This window comes from Aspergillus brunneoviolaceus, assembly GCF_003184695.1.
Source record: "Aspergillus brunneoviolaceus CBS 621.78 unplaced genomic scaffold BO95scaffold_8, whole genome shotgun sequence".
NCBI classification, from domain to species: domain Eukaryota; kingdom Fungi; phylum Ascomycota; class Eurotiomycetes; order Eurotiales; family Aspergillaceae; genus Aspergillus; species Aspergillus brunneoviolaceus.
This window is the reverse complement of record NW_020290738.1, coordinates 456,291-475,309: the sequence shown is the minus strand read 5'-3', so window position 1 is coordinate 475,309 and position 19,019 is coordinate 456,291. Positions and strand designations below refer to the sequence as shown.

At 54.6% G+C, this 19,019-nt stretch overlaps 7 protein-coding genes across 7 annotated transcripts; 4 read left to right on the top strand and 3 right to left on the bottom strand.

Moving 5' to 3' along the window:
* Window positions 1–413: 413 nt before the first annotated feature.
* BO95DRAFT_428438 (uncharacterized protein) lies at window positions 414–1,079 on the bottom strand (the record flags this gene model as incomplete). The annotated part of the gene is made up of 1 exon (XM_025584845.1): window positions 414–1,079. The coding sequence occupies one exon, from the start codon at window positions 1,077–1,079 to the stop codon at window positions 414–416; it is 666 nt and encodes a 221-aa protein (XP_025446180.1).
* Window positions 1,080–2,361: 1,282 nt separating this feature from the next.
* BO95DRAFT_354131 (alkaline phosphatase family protein) lies at window positions 2,362–4,610 on the top strand (the record flags this gene model as incomplete). Its single annotated transcript, XM_025582202.1, has 3 exons — window positions 2,362–2,823; window positions 2,900–4,157; window positions 4,210–4,610. 3 exons carry the CDS (start codon window positions 2,362–2,364, stop codon window positions 4,608–4,610), a joined length of 2,121 nt encoding a protein of 706 aa, XP_025446179.1.
* Window positions 4,611–5,387: 777 nt separating this feature from the next.
* On the top strand, window positions 5,388–7,061 carry BO95DRAFT_470926 (BCS1 and AAA domain-containing protein; the record flags this gene model as incomplete). Its single annotated transcript, XM_025589551.1, has 1 exon — window positions 5,388–7,061. The coding sequence occupies one exon, from the start codon at window positions 5,388–5,390 to the stop codon at window positions 7,059–7,061; it is 1,674 nt and encodes a 557-aa protein (XP_025446178.1).
* Window positions 7,062–8,138: 1,077 nt separating this feature from the next.
* Window positions 8,139–8,967, top strand: BO95DRAFT_269786 (uncharacterized protein). Its single transcript, XM_025581574.1, has 2 exons — window positions 8,139–8,514; window positions 8,609–8,967. The coding sequence occupies exons 1-2, from the start codon at window positions 8,359–8,361 to the stop codon at window positions 8,837–8,839; spliced, it is 387 nt and encodes a 128-aa protein (XP_025446177.1). The 5' UTR covers window positions 8,139–8,358; the 3' UTR covers window positions 8,840–8,967.
* Window positions 8,968–9,241: 274 nt separating this feature from the next.
* On the top strand, window positions 9,242–10,357 carry BO95DRAFT_450183 (glycoside hydrolase family 43 protein; the record flags this gene model as incomplete). Its single annotated transcript, XM_025587995.1, has 2 exons — window positions 9,242–9,556; window positions 9,689–10,357. 2 exons carry the CDS (start codon window positions 9,242–9,244, stop codon window positions 10,355–10,357), a joined length of 984 nt encoding a protein of 327 aa, XP_025446176.1.
* A 274-nt stretch (window positions 10,358–10,631) lies between these two features.
* Window positions 10,632–12,293, bottom strand: BO95DRAFT_479297 (DUF821 domain protein). The gene is made up of 2 exons (XM_025590101.1): window positions 11,817–12,293; window positions 10,632–11,724 (listed from the first exon to the last, which is right to left on the bottom strand). The coding sequence occupies exons 1-2, from the start codon at window positions 12,201–12,203 to the stop codon at window positions 10,777–10,779; spliced, it is 1,335 nt and encodes a 444-aa protein (XP_025446175.1). The 5' UTR covers window positions 12,204–12,293; the 3' UTR covers window positions 10,632–10,776.
* Window positions 12,294–12,546: 253 nt separating this feature from the next.
* BO95DRAFT_439248 (kinesin-3 motor protein uncA) lies at window positions 12,547–17,783 on the bottom strand. Its single transcript, XM_025585694.1, has 2 exons — window positions 17,718–17,783; window positions 12,547–17,610 (listed from the first exon to the last, which is right to left on the bottom strand). Exons 1-2 carry the CDS (start codon window positions 17,764–17,766, stop codon window positions 12,737–12,739), a joined length of 4,923 nt encoding a protein of 1,640 aa, XP_025446174.1. The 5' UTR covers window positions 17,767–17,783; the 3' UTR covers window positions 12,547–12,736.
* Window positions 17,784–19,019: the final 1,236 nt, after the last annotated feature.

Below are 19,019 nucleotides of genomic sequence, written 5' to 3'. Positions count from 1 at the left end.
CAGAATATCTGATTTTGTGTGTATCAACTGATGGAATTATTGTAAAGACTGTCCCTCCAAAACGCCTATTTGTCCTGTATTCCCCAGATCAACTCCTTATTTGGCTTTGTTGTTCTTTTCTCACTTTCCCAATCCCCTTCCCAAGAAAAAATAAGGATGATTACCTGCCCAATAGGTCGATACATATGCAAGGCCCTCAAAGTGCAATCAAAAAGGAAAAAGCAAAACAAATCCATTCAAACAAAAGCAGATGAGCCAAAAAATAAAATGACGGCAGACAAAAGTCGACACGTTTTCAAGGCAACAACACCGTTCGTTACCCGCAAACAGGTCTCTATAAAGCAGTTATGCAGCAGTGAGTGAGTGAGTGGTCTTCGACATCCATCCCCGGGGGAACTTTTTCCAGTCTCAACCTAAAACAGCACCATCACCCCGACCACAATGCCCCCGACCAGCGACAGAGCCGAGGCGACCAGCTTCGTGCTCCCGCTCGTGGTAAGACCGTTCGTGGCGCTCGGAGCGGCCGGGGCGGCACCACCACCCTCGCCGCCGCCGCCGCCGCCACCGCCACTGCTGCCACCGCTGCCGCCGTTACCCCCGCCGGAGGTCGCCGAGTGGGTGGCCTTCGGGCTGGTGGTGTTGACGAACCCGGAGCTGGGCGTCGTCGCGGGGACGACGGAGGGGGTCACGATCGCGGGCGGCGCCGTGGTCAGGGGGATGACGGGCACGCTGACCGGCACGGTGGCCGGCACGCTGGAGTTGGCGGGGATGGAGAACGGGGGCACGACGACCGCCGGGACGGTGGTTGCAGTGGGTTCCTCTGTCGCGGCGGGGGTCTCGGCCGTGCTGAGGACGACGGCGGGCGCTTGGGTCGTGGGCTGTTGCTCGGTCTGCACGGGCACCGGGATGGGCTCGGTGGCGCCGGCGGGCGTGGTGGGGATGCTGATGGGGATGGTGGTGGGCGTAGTGTCGGGCTGCGTGGCGTTCTGGCGCGCGTAGATGTTGCCGTGGCGGGCGTGGGCTTGGGCGGTGCCCGCGGCGATGGCCAGGGCCACTGCAAGATGGTTGGAGATGTGCATTGTGGTGTTTCTTTGCCTTGGGGAGGGGAACTTAAACCAGTTTGACTGGGACTGGGACTGGGACTGTTTTGCTTGAAGCAAAGATGATGAGGAAGGATGGACGATGGACGATGATGATGCAAGGATGAGAGAGGTGTGATGGGAGGGGTGATGGAAGGAAGCTTTATAGCTTTTTTTTTCTGTCGATCGAATCCGGTAGCTGGTCCTCGGGACTTTGGCCTGGCTGTTGTTGCTTTCGTTTTGGGGTTGTTTGTTTGATGCTAAACATCCCATCTTGAGTGGTGAAGAAGTCCCTTGTTCGAAGCCAGATTCAACATAACACAGTACTGCATTCGGAGAAGCAAAACAGACGCCGGGTTCGATGCAGAGATGCTCCGAATACTGATGGATCCGGATCAAGTTCCATGGCCTGTCCGCAGTGGTGGATCTTCTCGACTGAAGTCCTTCATGTCGAGAACAGTTGATATCATGTGACTTGGATCCTCGCTCAGCTCAGCCCTATCCTTGCCGAAATGGGAACCCGTTGCCGGAAGCAGGGACCAAGCAGGAATGTTGATCCATTCTTGGACTACTTTTAGACCAGCAAGTACCTTAGTAGTAAGCTTCTGGAGCCCTGGCGGCACTTTGTGGATGATTTGGAAGGTGAGTCAGCTCTCAGGTGCTCCTCAAGACTTCCGCAAGTGATGGTGTGGCGTTCACGGTTGTGTACGCTTTCAACGGGCGCTTAAGAATTCGCCAGCTGAGTCCGGCTGGCCGCGTGTACAGTACAGTTGAGCCCTACATTCAAGAACATTGCTCAGAGGGCTCCCGGGTGTGAAGAATCGTATCGATATTCTAGGTTAGGCTGCGTGTAGACGCTGTGTTGAGTCTTGTGAGTGAAGCTTGATCATGGTTATTTGCGGTTTGCGGAAATACAGCATTTGCCACTTGATCCGGAGAGGTGACGACCATGCTAGTACTGCAATTAGAGTGGAGTTAACTCTTTCTGCCTTGAACTGCTTGTCACAGATTTCATGGGCTACAATCGAGTAGATAGTATAGGGTATGGGGTAGAATCGAGCATCGAAGCTGAAGGGCGATTGAACCGTGGGATGATCCCCTTTTCGGCACCGGCCCGGAGATCGCCCGAACTCCAATTGATCTCCCTATCAATCAACTAACTTATCCACTAAATCATCATTCATTCACTTCTCTTTCCTTTCAACCTGTCCATCCCTGCTTCCCACGCCTGTGTTAACGCGTGTTTCCTTCACATCCGGCCCCATGCCAGCTATTATCCCCCATGTTTTCACGACGTAATAATCGCGACGCTTCCCTTCTTTCCCCCGGCGGCTACGACGAGGATGCCGAGTCGCTACGTTCCCCCTCAGAGCAGGACTCTGACTCCGAAGACGACGAATTCCTCCGCCGATCTCGAACCACTCTAGAACTTGCAGAACACGATCGCACGGTTCTAGACGATGAAGAAGAGACCGAAAAGCTGTTGACCAGAAGCGGTCCGACACATGGCCTCCGCCGCATTTTTAGCCCCAATAGCAGCAGTGTCCGGATCGGGAAGCAGGAACGCAGGCGACAAAGAAGGCAGGCCAGGAAGGATGCGCGCAGAGGGCGTCTTAGAAACTCGCGAGAATCAGCAGAGATGCTGTTCGAGATGGAAGAGGGCCACCCGGACGATGAGAGCTCTCTCTTGAGTTCCTCCTCATCGGACCTGGACCGTCGGCTCAAGGATTACACATCCGCCCCAGTAGGCCACCACAAGGTCCCCCCCGGTGCAGTTGCGTATGATTTCTATTGTTGCTAACCTATCTCGGTTGCAATAGCCACCGCGTGTTTCATGGCGTCGACTCTTGTTGATCTTCTCCACCGTCCTGGTTCTCTTCTTCATACTCCTATTAGGAGCCTACAAGGCATCAACGAAATTTCGAGCCTCACATTCCTCGAAACGTTTCTTATCCAACGGCACCGCTCTTTTTGCGCCAACTACAATCCTCATCTCTCTTGATGGCTTTCGTGCGGACTTTTTGAACCGGGGCTTGACCCCGGCCCTCAGCTCCTTGATCGCGAATGGTGTCTCTCCGCAATACATGCTGCCCAGCTTTCCTAGTGTGACATTCCCGAACCACTTCACCCTCGTGACTGGACTATATCCCGAAAGTCATGGAATCGTTGGAAACACATTCTGGGACCCAGATATGGAGGATGAGTTCTACTACACCCATCCCAGCGTTAGCATGCAGCCTAAATGGTGGAATGCCGAGCCTCTTTGGATGACGGCTGAGAACCAGGGCGTGAAGGCTGCGATTCATATGTGGCCAGGCTCGGAGGCACATATCGGTGGTGTCGAGCCAACATTTCTCGATCGCTACAATGGCTCCGAAGCACTTTCGCGAAAAGTTGACCGCATCCTGGGCCTGTTGGACCTCCCTGGCGTGGAGGACCAGACGCAATCGTCCCGCCCGCAGTTCATTGCTGCTTACGTTCCCAATGTCGACGCTGACGGGCATCTGTACGGGCCCAATAGCACGGAGACGCGGGGCACAATAGCGAAGGTTGACTCCATGCTTGCTAGTCTTCTTACAGGCCTCCAAGATCGCAACTTGACTGAGATCGTCAATGTTGTGATTGTTTCTGACCATGGGATGGCCAGTACTGCCACCGAAAGATTGGTGCAGCTGGAAGACTTGATTGACCTAAGCTTGGTCGCCCGCATTGATGGCTGGCCTTTGCGTGGGCTTCGCCCCAAGCAGCCGGAAGACCTTGCAGTTCTCCAGAATCAGCTCGAGAGCGTGGCATCCAACTTTTCTCATGCGCTGGAAGTTTACACGCGGGAGAACATGCCCAAACGATACCATTTCCAGAACAACGACCGGATTGCACCTCTTTGGGTGATCCCCAAGGCAGGTTGGGCAATTGTTGAACGGCCGGATTTCGATGCTCAACAAGCCCTAGAAAAAGGAGAAATCTATCACCCAAAAGGAATCCATGGGTACGACCATGAACACCCCTTAATGCGGGCGATTTTCATAGCAAGAGGCCCTGCGTTCCCCCATGAACCTAATAGCCGATTGGAAGTCTTCCGTAAGTACTCAATTCGCTTCCGTAGGCTTTGGCCGGTAGCTGACTCATTTAGAAAACATCAATGTCTACAACCTGATCTGTGACTCCCTCGGGGTGACACCACACCCCAACAATGGAACTCTTCGTCTCCCTCTGAGGCCGGTGGGTCTACATTCTGACGAGGATTCGCCGGCCCTCGAGGATCCTTCTGATCCACCATCAGTCACGACCACCGTCGTCGAACTCGTTAAGCCATCGACGACACCAACCACGACCTCGTCCATGATTCTTGCTAGTCCCACGTCCTCAGCTGACATGGCGGTTGATACGCCACCGGAGACTAGCTCACAAAGCGAGGACGAAACGGGTCCGAACTGGTGGGGAACGTTGTGGGAGAAGATAGAAGAGGCCAAGGACTGGGCGACTGATGTGTTTGACACTGTCAAAGATAATTTTGTGACGGGGTCGTCCTAGATGACGATTCTTGTTCATTCATCCATCCATTACATCTTTTCCTTTTCTCATTACATCTATACCGACTTCTCAATCAGTCTTGTTGGGTGTTCTGGGGCCAGTACCACTTACAGCATATATTAATTCGAGATACCCACAATTGATTCTAGAAATATTGAATTTCAACCTTCTGGCAAACGTTGACGATTTCCCGAAATGGGAGCCCGACTGCAGGATGACATCATGTGCAAGACAAAGCGGCTGAGCTGAGCCTCCTTTTTGTCCCTTTGTGGCGATCCTTTCCTTCCACTACACTGATTCTCACTGCAGCCTATTACGCGACACTGTCGGTGACTCAAGCCTCGCTGCAGTCCATCCAGTCACAGCCCTGTCGGCTAGAGTTACACTGATTCATAAACCGTGGTGCAGCAATGTGGTCTGGAACCATTCAGCATCCCCTAGTTCGTGGCAGCCTGACACACTGTCATGCTGCCTGGCTGACTATAAGAGCGAGAAAGCTATAAAGAAGTGGATTTCTTTCAGCAAGGTCTCACTCTTTCTAGCTGCTCTAGGGGCCTTTGTCTCTCTTGTTGAGCGCAGCCTTGTCTGCTGCCTGCGTCCCGGTCAAGCTTGAATACAAAGGTTCTGTACTTTGTTCGGCTTTGGATCCGAGAATTGATCCGATTGTAATACACACTCACAGTTCAAGATTCGTTCCTATAAATCTCTCTCGAGGCCCTCTCAAGCATGCTTGGTTTCTGCAACGAGCCTTCAGCTGCGGCTCCTATACTCGCCACCATGAATTCGACCACTCCAATCTTCAATACCTCCGAAACCGCCATCCTGGAGGGGCTCATCCCCGGGTATGCGTTCATCTCGCGGCTCCTGTTATCATACCTCCACATCGACCTTTCGCTCTACATCCCATACATCTTCACGGCCATTAGTATCTACTTTGCCTCCGACCATGTGTCCCACCATGTTCAGGGCCTGTTCCGGAGCCATCTCATGGCCTCAACTGAGGTCCGCATCTACGACGACGTCTACATTTACCTCATGTTCTGGATTTCGCGCCACCGATGTATGCAGAGCACCAGGCACATCTATGCCAGCACCCAGCTCTCCGTTGATCGGTACTACTACGACTCGGACGACTCGGATGACGAATCCGAAGAGGAGATCGATGAGGAAGAGATCGCAAGGAGCAGTTTTGATGAGTACTGGAACAAGATGATCGTCCGGGACCGCACAAAGCGCTTACGCTTTACACCAGCTCATGGAGTCCATCGCTTCCGGTACAAGAACCGCCTGATCTTCCTCAATCGCGTGCGCGACCGGTCCACCAACTCCTTGTACATGCAGGACAATTCGGAACGCCTGATTATCTCGTGCTTTGGACGGGACACCACGCTCCTTAAGCAGCTGCTCGCGGAGGCGCAGGCGGCGTATGTTGCACGCGACGGTAACAGCACGGTCATCTATCGAGGTCAGAAGGCGAATGGCCGTACCGACTGGATCCGTTGCATGGCGCGTGCGCCGAGGGCACTCTCCACTGTCGTGCTGGACCAGACCCAGAAAGATGAGTTTGTCAATGACATCAAGGAATACCTGCATCCAAGGACTAGAAGATGGTACTCCAACCGCGGGATCCCGTACCGACGCGGCTATCTGCTTCACGGGCCTCCGGGGACCGGCAAGACGAGCTTGAGCTTCGCCGCTGCCGGGGTGTTGGGCGTGCCGCTGTATCTACTGAATCTGAGTTCCAGAAGTCTGGATGAGGATGATCTCATGGGCCTCTTTCACCGACTGCCTCGGCGGTGTATTGTGCTCCTGGAGGATGTCGACTGCGCGGGTATGACGCAGAAACGTGGGCCTGACGACAAGGACAAGGACACCGACACCGACCACGCAGCCTCTGCCCGGAAGCCGAGAGACAAGGCTGAGGGCGGCCCTCCGGAGAAGCAGGGGATCTCGCTATCCGGTCTACTCAATGTCATTGATGGTGTGGCCGCCAGCGAGGGTCGCATTCTCATCATGACTACCAATCATCCCGAGAAGCTGGATGCCGCGCTGCTCCGTCCTGGACGCGTGGATATGAGCATCGGGTTTGGCTATGCGCAGAGCCACGATGTCGAGGAACTCTTTGCGTCTATCTATTCCATGCTGGAGGGTGATTTGCGTTCTGCAAATACGGGAGGTAGTCTTGAAAAGACCCGGCACTCCATGACCAACGGGGTAAAGCCTGTGAATGGGAAGCGATCCCTTGTGATTACTCCGGGGGATATTTCGAACTTGGCGCGACAGTTTGCAGCACAGGTTCCCTCTGGTGAGTTTACTGCTGCAGAGGTTCAGGGATATCTTCTGAACTACAAGAACAACCCTCAGGAGGCGATTGATGGGGTGGAGCAGTGGCTGGAGAGCACGCGCGAGACGCGCGAGATGCGTCTTGAAAAGTTGAACTCGAGCAAGTAAAGCATGTGACTTCATATGCTACAATACAATGCTGTTGATTCGACAAGATCAAGATCTATGAGATAGCCTAACTGGTAGTATTACTCAGTAATGACAATAGATTCTATTATTCCATCGATGATCAAATAAAGTGCGAAATAGTCGCGAGGCAGTCAGCCGAGGAGACTACTCCAGAAAGAGAAACCCGAGAATCAACAAACAACTTTCTCCTCGACTTCCCCTCGACTTCCCCTCGATGTCCACTTCTCCTCGTGACTAAACTTCGCAAATTGTGCACAGTGTCACATCCGACTCTACCCACAGATCATCTCTCCTTATGCTACCCTAATCCACCGCCTGATAACTTTCCATTTGCCGATCCCGATCGAAAGCGGCCGCGATCGACACACGACTTGCGGATATTTCCCCGCAACTCCCCCCAAATTCCTGAAATGCGGGGGACATATTACTGAGTCCTCAGTATCCATTCACCCGGGTACGCACATGGAGATTCCGGATTGGAAGAGCTTATCTCACACGACTCCATCGTCTGTCCATTCACCTGATGCGGCAAAACAACACGGGATTTTCCCGTTGCATGGTCAACATAAGCCGATCGTCCACTCAAAGGAGGAAAAGCACACTCCGATATGCCGGATGACCGTTTCCATAACTTCGAAGACCATCCAGAAAGGCGGAAGCTGTTGGGCGGCGCTCAGGTGATAAGGCATGGCGATAAGGCAAGGGACAACACACAGATCAAGGGTCTACCACCAGCATCGCGGGATCTGACGTCGACGATGCAGGAAAGAAGGTTGTCATGCAGCGTGAGTCAGCGGACTTGCGGTGTCCTTGAGGCTCTGGCTTGTCCAGAATAAATTCGAATGATGTTGGTTGTTTGCTGGAAGGACGTAAGGTGAAGCAAGCGACTGACTGCCCGAAATCTTGGCCGAGGAATGGTTTGAGGGTGGACTTTGCCTCTTGACCAAGTCACTTTTTTTGCGCTGCCAAGTCTTTTGGACCATCATTCAGAGGTACCCGTCCACACTCCACAGGGCAACAGCATCTAGATGGGCGCATCTTGGCTGGCGGACCCGACGGTGTTAATTGCTGTTGGGCTTTGGAACCCGGCGGTGGTGGTGCACGAGTCAGGCACGAAATGCTGAAGCGGCGGCAGTGGCTGACTTTCCAAGCACTGCGCCTTGCGGCCTATCAGATACAAGACATTGTATGCACGGCACCGTGAATGTGAACCCAGTCCAGTCCAGCAATCATACTAGTTTCCTTTTGAACTTGCAAGATTGAAATCGTTGTGTCGATGCACCTCCAGTGTATTCAGCACACACACACACATATGTTGGAGTGGTATGATCAACTTCCGTCCTACCCCTTGGTGGCTGTCCTTGCATTTTCACTCACCCCTCTCTTCCCTTCGATTTATGCTTTCTTATGGCTTTGCAAGAAGGTTCATACTGTGAGTCTAATTCATCAACTCCCCTCTAGTTGTGATCTAGTATCACGCTTGCGGGAATCATGGGGCTAAGTTGGCACTAACTAAGGTTACAAAGATGTGCTTCCTGTTTCCTTCCTGTTTTCGGGAATTTCCATACCCCAACCAACATCCGTGCTTTGTTTCTGGTCCGCTCGCCCAGACTGACAAGTCGTTGATGAAACATCAATTACTCACCCCAGTGGCCGACTGCAGGTCGTGCGCACCGTTTGCTGTCGGTTCGAAAGGGCAGCCTTGCGGCAGTTGCACGGCGATCCTCTCGACCTACCAGCCGCCAGTCCAGTCATAATCGATCGATCGATTTCTTGATCAATCATGCTGCGCTACTCTGCTCAAGCTCGGTCACTAGACCTGTGGCCCGGTGAGGAGGAGGTCCCCGCAGCGAGATAACTGTTGCTCCTAGACTGGGGCCATGTGTTGCATCCTGACCGGGACCAAGAAACCCAATCCTGCTTGGTTCTTGAGACGCCCGGTCAACTGATTGATGAATTAGCTCATTATAGCTCAGACCAGTATAGCCAACTAGAAGTCGTCAATTCAATGGATGACCCGCCTCTTTACTGAGGAATTTCTGCTCGTCTCCGATATAAAACGGCCCGGTCCAGTCATTTCCGGTGGTGTGCATTGTCCTCCTGGCGACTGGCCTGCACTTGCATTTTTTTATACTGACTGTGTTTATAATCAATCCCCAATGCGGCTTATTCAGGGCGGCCGTTGGCCTTTGAGGCTTCTGCTGGCAGCAACAGCGCCGGTACTGGGCTCTCCTATCGCGCCTCGATCCGCAGGCCCTTGGCTTGCCATTGATTCCGACTTCCCCGACCCCGGCTTTGTTCAAGGTGATGACGGGGCATGGTACGCGTTTGGCACCAACGGCAACGGCAGGACCGTCCAGGTGGCCACATCCCCTGACTTCGAGTCTTGGACTCTGCTGGATAAGGAGGCCATGCCCACCCTGGCTGGCTGGGAGACAGCCGTGGACCACTGGGCTCCAGATGTAGTACAGCGGGTATGGTCCAGGCGTTTCTTTGTTAGCAAGCCAAAGCTGTTTTCAGGGGGGAGGGCAGTAGATGATCAGCCAGGGCCCTTTTTACCTTCTACACTCTTTTGGCCATCGAGCTGACCAAGGAAACCTAATCAGAACGACGGCAAATTCGTCCTCTACTACTCAGGCGAAGCCAAAGACGACCTCCGCCACCATTGCGTCGGCGTCGCCGTCTCCGAAACCACCGACCCGACGGGGCCCTACATCCCCAACTCCACCCCGTTGTCCTGCCGACTGGACCAGGGCGGCTCCATCGACCCCTCGGGCTTCCTCGACCGCGACGGCAGCCGCTACGTGGTGTTCAAGGTGGACGGCAACAGCATCGGCAACGGCGGCGACTGCAACAACGGGATCGCACCGCTCAAGCCCACACCAATCCTGCTGCAGAAGGTCGCCGACGACGGGTTCACGCCCGTCGGCGACGCGGTGCAGATCCTCGACCGTGACGACAGCGACGGGCCCTTGGTCGAGGCCCCCAACCTGATCCTGCACGGCGACACGTACTTCCTGTTCTACTCGACGCACTGCTACACGGACCCCAAGTACGATGTGCGCTGGGCTACGAGCAAGTCGATCACGGGCCCGTACACCAAGTCCGGCCGGCAGCTGTTCGCCTCGGGCCAGTGGAATCTGACGTCGCCGGGGGGTGGCACGGTGTGTGGGTGCGGGGATCGCATGCTGTTTCATGGGTTCTGTGGGGGGGATAGGCGGTGTACGTATGCGGCGAGGTTGGAGATTCAAGGGGAGGATGTGACTGTGTTGTAGGATGTGGATGTGGGCTTCTTGTGGGCGTGTTTGGAGTTGTATAGTGTTTATACTGTTGATAGCGAATACACATAGCGGATTATATACTGTACTGGTACAGTCAGCGCAGCAGCAGTAGCAGTATAGGTCCATTCCTATTACTTGTAGAAGAGAGCGATCCCGGGGGTTCCCCCCGTACCCCCATCTTTCTTCCCAGTAGCAGTTGAGTATAAATTACACCATATACCAGGGAAAAGCCCAACCCAACACCTAGGTTCCAAATTCATAGCCTCATAAACTCATACCTTCATAACTCCCAAATACCAACAACGCCAACCACACCCAAACCACCATATACAGATATACAAAGTATACAAATCACCGTACCCGGGGGTCCCCCCCGGACCCCCGTCTTTTTTTTTTCTCATCAAGAAACCAAGCTACGAAACCCCCAAAGCCCAATCCTCAAAAGCCACCACCCCCTCGCGGCCCTCCAACACAGGCACAAACCCCGACACCCGACTATACGCCCCCACCAACTCGCGCCAGTAACACGCCTCCGCCGCGGGCGTCAGATACCGATCGCGGAACGTCCGCACCGCCTCGTCGGCAATCCGCTCCGCCACCTCTGGATGATCGATCAACCACCGCATCTTCGCGTCCAAGTCCGCCCACCCCTCCTCCTCGACCACGACATAGTTCGCCTCCGGGTGCGGCGCCGCCACCAGCGCGGCATGGTGCGCCTCCCGCCACGACAGCGGATGCGAGAGCACCACCGACCTGCAGTTGAGGAGGTACTTGCCACGCCCGGAGAAGCTGCGCCCCTCCGTGTGCGCCAGGAACATGTAGCCGCAGTGTTCGTGCATCGGGAGGAAGGCCTCCGGCATACCCTTACCTGAACCTGAACCTGAACCTGAACCGGCGGACGCATCACCGGAAGCAGAATCCCAGTCCAGAGTATGCACGCTGGACCAGCTCTTCCCCTGCGCGGCTTTCAGGAGCGTCCCCCGCACAGCGGGGTTGGTGGCCGTGCTGCCGCGCCAGAGGAGCTGTTTGCGCTTCTGCGCGAAGGAGGGGAGGGTCGCTTCGAGGGCGGCGATGCGCGCGCGCAGCGCGCCGTACGGCCCCACGCCCACCTCCGGCCACGACCAGTACCCGAAGTCGGGCATCAGCCAGGTGTGTCGGTGGTGCGGGAGCTTGGTGTACGACCAGATTGGCGGCCCGCCGGCGGTGGTGGGGGGCGGGAGGTAGAAGTCTTCGGTGGTGAGGATGAATTCGAGGGGTGGGAGGGGGTCCGGCGAGGCGGCGAGGGCGCGGTGCAGCGCGTGTAGCGTTGCTTTGGCGCGGCTGAAGGTGGCGGGTTGCGGGGTGTAGGTGATTATGTAGAGCTTTTTGTAAGGGGGTGGTGAGGTTAGGCTGGGTTGGTATTTAGGTGTGGGGGGGGGGGGGGGGTTGACACAAGGAAAAGGGCAAAACCTACCTGTCCATCCGCAATCATCCCCCGCACCATCCCATCCGCCATCTCGATCTGATCCAACTCCTCAGAGCGGATCGGGTTCTGCGCGCGCGTCGCCGTCGAGTTGTCGATCTCCACGAACAGCTTGGGGAACGCCGCGCGGCATTGCCGCGCCGTGAGCCCGTAGTTGTTGCCGTCGCGCGCCGCCTCGAATTCCCAGGCGGTGGTGGTGTTGCTACTCGTAGAAAGTTCCGCGGGCGGCGGGGCACATCCCCCGGTCTGCAGAGATGTCTTCAGCGCATATCTGGCGACCGAGGTGGAGTACTGCGTGCCGAAGATAAGAAATGTCGTGATGATCAGCGAGAGGACGGCGGCGGTGGCGAGGAGGTGCGCTTTTGATATGGTGTACATCCTCGATTCTGGTCGTGGGCGAGGCGCATTCCTCTTGGAAAGCGTCCTCTGCAAGATCTCGCGCTGTGGTGTAAGGTTGATGTGTGATAGATGTCAGTTGAGTCGATGCGATAAGCTCAATGTTGATAGCGCAGATCCCCCATGATGCAATGGGGGTTGTCATGGCAACCTTTCATTTACTTGTGCTCATACTACGTTCGAGTATGCATCAAGTCTGCTCTCCACGCCAGATCTAGGCTTAATACCATAATCGACTTACTACGTATATAACCACTACCAGTACGTACTGCCAACTACACAACCCAAAACGAGGCCAGGAGGCGGTTGCTTCTATGTCGAAATAGTCTCAAGATGTATGTACATGGAGATCACAGGCGCCATCGGGGCAAAGTATTCAGGGGTATCTCAAAATCAATCAGGAAGGGTTGTCACGAGTCTAACGAAAGATGAACACCAGGCCTGCCAATCACTCAAAATGAGAAAGAAAAAGAGACGCAATGCATTACAAAATTGGAGGGGTGGGGACAGCACGATCAAGAACCATTCGTCATCGCCCGCGCCCCAGCGTTGCTGAAGTAGCTTTCATCGATCTTCAAGATCCACTCCACCTTCTGAGCTTCCGTCCGGGCCGCGAACAGAAACGTGTTCTGCGACCCATACACCGCAAACACATGGCGGCCCCTCGACGCCCCACGGTCAGCCGTCGCTCCTGGCCCGTCGAGAAGCCGTGCAAAATCAGGGGAATGATCGACTCGCGAGTTGCGCAGGTTGATGGCATTGATCTCGTCCCCGTCGGGGACGGAATGAACATGCAGGTAAGGTCGGCGAAGCTCAACAAATCGCCGCACCCAGTGGCTGTTGGTATCATCCGGGGTAAGTAGGTATCCAGACTTGAGTGAAGATGGATTCTTCGGGAGAGTCTGGATGGTGGCCACAAATCGCGGCTTCAGGGATGCCTCGTCGGAGGTGGAGCTCAAGTTCTCGTCGTCGCTGGACGAAGGCTGCCGGATCCGAGAAGAAAAAGCCGCCCCGCCTGCAGGAGGCTCGGTGTTGCTCCGAACAAGGATTGCTTCTATCGGATCGGTCCTCTTCGCCCAAAGATCGATGTATTTCTGGAGCAGTTTCGCATCGCGGTCCGCGCCTTGCTGGCTCCGAAGAGGGGTCGAGCGTCCACTGCGCATAGGCGACGCCACCAAGCTGTTGGCACTGAGAGCTCCTTTCGCAGCATACAACTCGGCGATGCGTCGCCGCCGTTTGCGCGCAGCAACATAGTCCCGCACGAGCGACACCTTGCGTGGGGACCACGTAGTCAGATACTCCTCGCCTTTGACGTAATCATTCTGCGTGTTCATGCGCCACAGGTCTGCCGCCCGCTTGGCAGACACCGGCCGAACCACCAAGGAAAACATGCGAACAGTCGAGTGCACAATACGCGTGGAGTTGAAGAATTGCTTGAACATGGATTGCGGCCGGACATAGGTTCGACCCTGGATCTGGAGAGTCAAGTCAATCTCGAAGGGCACTGGGTCCTGCAAGCGTGAAGATATCAGGTCCCACCTCAGGGTCACCTGGACGCGGTACTTATCCGCAGTGACCCGATCAAGAAGCAGAGACCCGTGCAAACTGGAGTCCCATTGGCCTATGATGGTGATATTAGAAGTTCCGTCTGCATTCTCTTTCACACCAGGCTCTTGAATGAATTTCAGTGGAACGTCGGGGGTTTGCAGGTCTTGATCCGGGATTTTGCCCCAAGGGTCCAGCAGTCGCACGGACCCCACGCGAATGTTGGTCAGGTCATCCCAAGGCAGACTCTCGGTGGAGCTATAGGTCAAGTTCGCCATGATACGACGCTGCAACCCTTGGTGTAGTTGGTATGTGCCTGCATCAAGGCTATTGCTTTGCACAACCTCAACCGGAAGGTATTCGCCGGATTCCGCCAACTCGAGGATCTGCACCCTTGCAAAAATGTCGTGTCTCTCTTCGGAATAGAACTCTGTTTCGGCAATCCGTGGAGTTTTCCGTTTCTTGGGCGCCGGCTCGGCTGAGTCACGCATGTCGTCCCAGCTGAGAAGTTTATCGAGGTGCATCTGGGTCACACGTGCATAGACGCAGATTTTCAGAGCGGCGCTGCGGGGGCTGAACAATGGCAAGCTCATGCTGTGGACGCTCTCAAATCGCACTGGGGCTTCTTCGAATCCACTGATCATCTGCGTCGTAGTGGCACCGCCCTCCTCGGAGATCCCAGGCACGACGAGCTGAGCATGCACCTCCGACCCTTCCCATTCGGCAAACCCAACCATATCCCGCATGACCACGTTGAACTTCAACGTAGACGACGGGGCCTGGGCCGAGGAGGGTTCCAGAGACAGTCGGATAATGCCGATGACGTTCTGCGTATAAGGTGAGAAAACTTCAACGGAGAAATCCTGGACTCGAGTTTCGAAGACAGCAGTGAGCGGAATGTCGGCGTCACCCACAAGCGAGTACTGAGGCGAGCAGGGTTCGGAGAAGGGATTCTCTAACTTGAAATGCTGGATGTAGTCAGGACGGTCGATGTACTGGTGTAGCTGACGCATAGCCTGGACGCGACGCTGGAGCTTCTCGATGGACCAGAGATGGATCACACATTGCTTGAAGTCGATGACGCGGATGGCTACGCATGGCTTCCTAGCGTCATCCAAGACAACGTCCTCGTCTCCGGAGATACCGTTCAGTACGAGGTCATAAGACGAGGCCATGTTGTGCCCATGATCGATGATTGCAAACTGGAATACAACGTTCTTATCCATGATCTGACTCATGACCTGGGCTTCCTTTAGCAGCGACGCGTATTGCAGCACCTTCTCGGCCATGCGAACGTAGCTCTGCTGCGACCAGTGGCGGTAAACTGAACGTGCGACCTCGAGTTCCCGGGCGTCGAGTTTGGCAAAGCCATTCTCATAGACTTTGGGTACCGGTTGGCCTAGATCCTTCATGTGAGACTCAAATGCTTCCTTTTGCTTCCTGAGTTGTTCCTCAAATTCCTCTTTCGCTGTCCGTAGGGCTTCCTCCATCCGGGTCTTTTCAGAGCGGAGGTCTTCAACGTCTTGACTGGATGATGTCTCAGCATTTCTCAGTTTGTCTTGGTATTCTTCTTTCTGCCGATCCAGCTGCCGCTGCATATCCTCGCGCACAGATTGCAGAGTCGCATCGGTTCCACTCTGTGCCTCATCGTCATCGTTGGGACGAGGAGTCCCGGGCATCGTGATGGCAGTATCCAACGAGAAGTTGTCGATAGTACCGTTTGACATGTACTTGTCTCGTACGGGAAAAGAACTCAACGAGTCAGAGTCCTCCTCATTCTCCGCCAGGCCCCGGCGTGTAGCCCTGACCTTCTGCACATCCTCAAACAAGGCGTCCAGCTCATCATCAGGCATATGCGAGATGTGATCGGGCCCCAGTACAGCGCTGACGGCTTCACGGCGAGCATAGAACCAATCGGATTCCCTGCTGGGCTGCGACGGCATCGGTGAATCGGCCCTACTCGAGTCGCCATCAATTTCCGACCCGGTTTTGCTCACATTGCGGTCATGGGTTTTGTTTGGCGCGGGTGAGCCAAGCTGGCTTGTGGTGACCGTATGACGCAGCAAACTTTGCTCGACTCGTTCGGCACGGGCCTCTTGCGGATGGTTGAAGCGGAAGATGTGGAAGTCACCCAGAATAATCCGAAACCCACTTTTCAGGCGCTTGGGTTGATCGATGCGCAATCCGTTCACCATAACGGCGGCGCCTTCGGTGGGGATGATGGTGACAATGTTGTCCACGTTCTCAAACTTACAGTGATCGGCCATGATCTTGGATCCGTTCAGTCTGATCTCCACATGGCTGCCCTGATCCATATTGCCAACCATGGTGGTTCCTGGTTTGATGTTGTACACAAGGCACTCTGCGAGTAACGGATCGTCACTGAGATTGACCAAATGAGGCATCTTCTTTGGTGTACTGAGGCCAATGAAGCCCTTCTCAATACTGATTCCAAGCTCCTCCAAGGCTGTTTCGCGCTCCTTGTGGATCTGCTCGGTCTTGGCCATTTTCTCCTCCCACGTCTGGTTCAAGTCCTTATAAAGCTTCTCACTCTGGTTCAATTGCTCCACAATCTCCGCCTTGCTGACTTTGGTGACTGAGCCATCCGCCTGATGGATCGAAACCATCTGCTTCTCCAGAGGCGTGTCTGGGGGATAAGATTCCTCGGGTGGGATGCCGTCAGCGGCAGCGGGGTTGCCAGCAGCTGCGCCGGCCATTGCTGCTACACCACCACCAAGCTTCGCTCTCAGCTGCGCTAATTCTTCCTTCAATTCTCTGATCATCCGTGCATTGGGGTCCTCGTTCACCACTGCGTGGTTCTTGATTCGCTTGGCCGAGTCTGCATACCGTAAAGTACTCAGAGTCTCATCGAAGTTGATATCGGCAGGTGAGATCGCAGCAATCATCGCCGTCATGGAGTTACCTCCTAAAGAGTCCTTGAGCAGCCATGTGAGGATAGAATCACGATACGGAACCATTGAAGCATTCTTCTTCTTTCCAGAAGCCACATCCGCCAGGGCAGCAATGACCCGACCGAGGGTGGACAGCGATCGATTGATTTCAGCACCTTCCTTCAACCGCGCGCCAGTGGCTCCCGTCGAATTTGCTCTTTCCGAACCCGCGAGATCGACCAGACTGATTCGGGAAACCTTCTCGGTGTCCATCGAGGTTTCGGCATCATGGCGCTTTTGCGTAAGGGTCAAGGTGAACACGGCGTGCGATCGACTGGACGTTTCGTTCATGTTTGTCGCCGCCACCGTTCGGGCCTTGTTACCCTCGTCCATCAAATTGTCGATTTCATCGAAGGAGCGCACGACCAGTTTGGCCAGGTCCTCCACGTATGGACCTGTGGACGGGTGCTCGCGGACCTTGAGATTCCCTTTGTTCGAGGGATTGAGCAGATCGCGGACTCGCTCGTTGTAAATTTCGAGATAGGACACTTCGACGGTACAGCTAAGGTTTTTGTCTTGTTGGATGGCAGAGATGCGCTCGAACATGGACTGGCAGATCCGAGGAATGACACCATACTCCTTGCCATAACCCATCATCGAGTACGATTTTCCGGAACCCGTCTGACCGTAGGCGAAGATGCAGTTGTTGTAGCCCTGGAAGGCATTGTCCAAAAGGGGCACACCCAAGTCACCGAAGAGGTTGTCCTGGCTTGCGTAGTTCGGGGCATTCTTGTCGAAAGACCAGTACGACCTGTCGAAGGCGAACGCTTTCGGCCCTTCCACGGCACCTTTCCCCCCGGCCTTGCGTAGTTTGTCGTCGGCACCAGGAGGCGGGATGAGAACCGTTTGGTTCCCTTTCATCTGAATAATACATTTTGCATTTCGGTCGAGCTCTAGATGACGGGAGAGAAAGATGGGCCAGTCAGTCGAAGGGTCCAGGAGTATGTGCGAGTCCACTCCGTCGCATTCGCCCTTGCTGTTTTTTTTTCTGCTCACTCACCTCTGCTGTTGAACGGCCGTACTCGGACCACCACCTTGATATTACCCATCTTGGCCTAACTCCCACCGACGGGGGATTCCTTTCTTTCGGGGATTTCGTTCCGCTTCTTGTCGTTATCGATACACGGGGGGGGGGGGGGGGGTGTGACAGGGGTAATTGTTGAACAGTACAAAGCGGGAAACACAAAAGTCGCGAACGCTACAAGGAGCGCCGCCCTATGATGTTTCGCAAGCTGGTGTGTTTTTTTGGCCCGGGACCGCGGGTGATTGCTTCTAAGCTCGGGATTCGGGGTATGGAAAGGAGTCACTGGAAGATTGACAGACAAAGCCGGATGTCAACAAAGACGTCATGTATTGTTGCGGGCGAATCGTTTGGCGCGTCTTAGGGGTAGTAGGATCGCAGTAAACATGGACGGTTCAGCGGAAGGGGAGTCGACTGCAGTGCGACAAGCAGACCGGAGCGAAGAGGAGGGATTCACCGAGCAGCGATAGTCTCGAAGGTTCGAACAGGGAGGAGGGGAGAGGTGGAAGTGTTATTGCATTGATTTATCGGATCGAGGTCCGAGGGCTGGTAGACTGGACTGGACTCGACTGGCAAAAACGTTCTTGGGTTCTTCTTCACCTTTCAGTTCGTTGCCCCCCAAGCACAAGCACAAGCACAAGCAGCAGCAGCAGCAGTAGCAGCAGTCACTTAGCAGCAGCACGGGACGGGGAAAAGCCACACTATGAGACGGGGCGGGTTTCGAGGGCGATCACGTAAGCGTCCCTGTGATACTTCCGACCAATCATATCTCGACCTGGTCTCCCTGGGAGCTTAGTCATTTATCCCTGGGCTTGCTAGCAGTCACTAAAAGTTGGTTCACTTACTGAGTGGTGAGTATTCCATCTTCACCCATGCATTCATCTGCAGGCACACATTCTTGAATGTGTCCTCTCGACATCATGATTTGCTTTCTCCAACATAAGGTGTCTGATAGATCTGGTGCTTCCAGGATCGTTGCGTTGTAATAGGCTCATGGTGGACTACCCTCTGCTGCAGTTCCACCGGTTCCAGAGATTATCCGCTCTCCACTGCAGGGCTTAGACTCGGCTTGAACTAGATAATTGATAATGAATTGGTAGAATGAAATGAAGGTACAGTGATTTCTTCCCTTATCAGCATGAATAGTAAGATCAGAGAAAAAAAGTCAGGGGCTATGCTCAGCTGCAAGTTGTAGCCACAATTCCTCTCGGGTGCTCTACGTACGTCATTTGCTCTCACGTTTGTTAACGGTGGTTGTCTGCCCAACCCTTCATAAGCCCT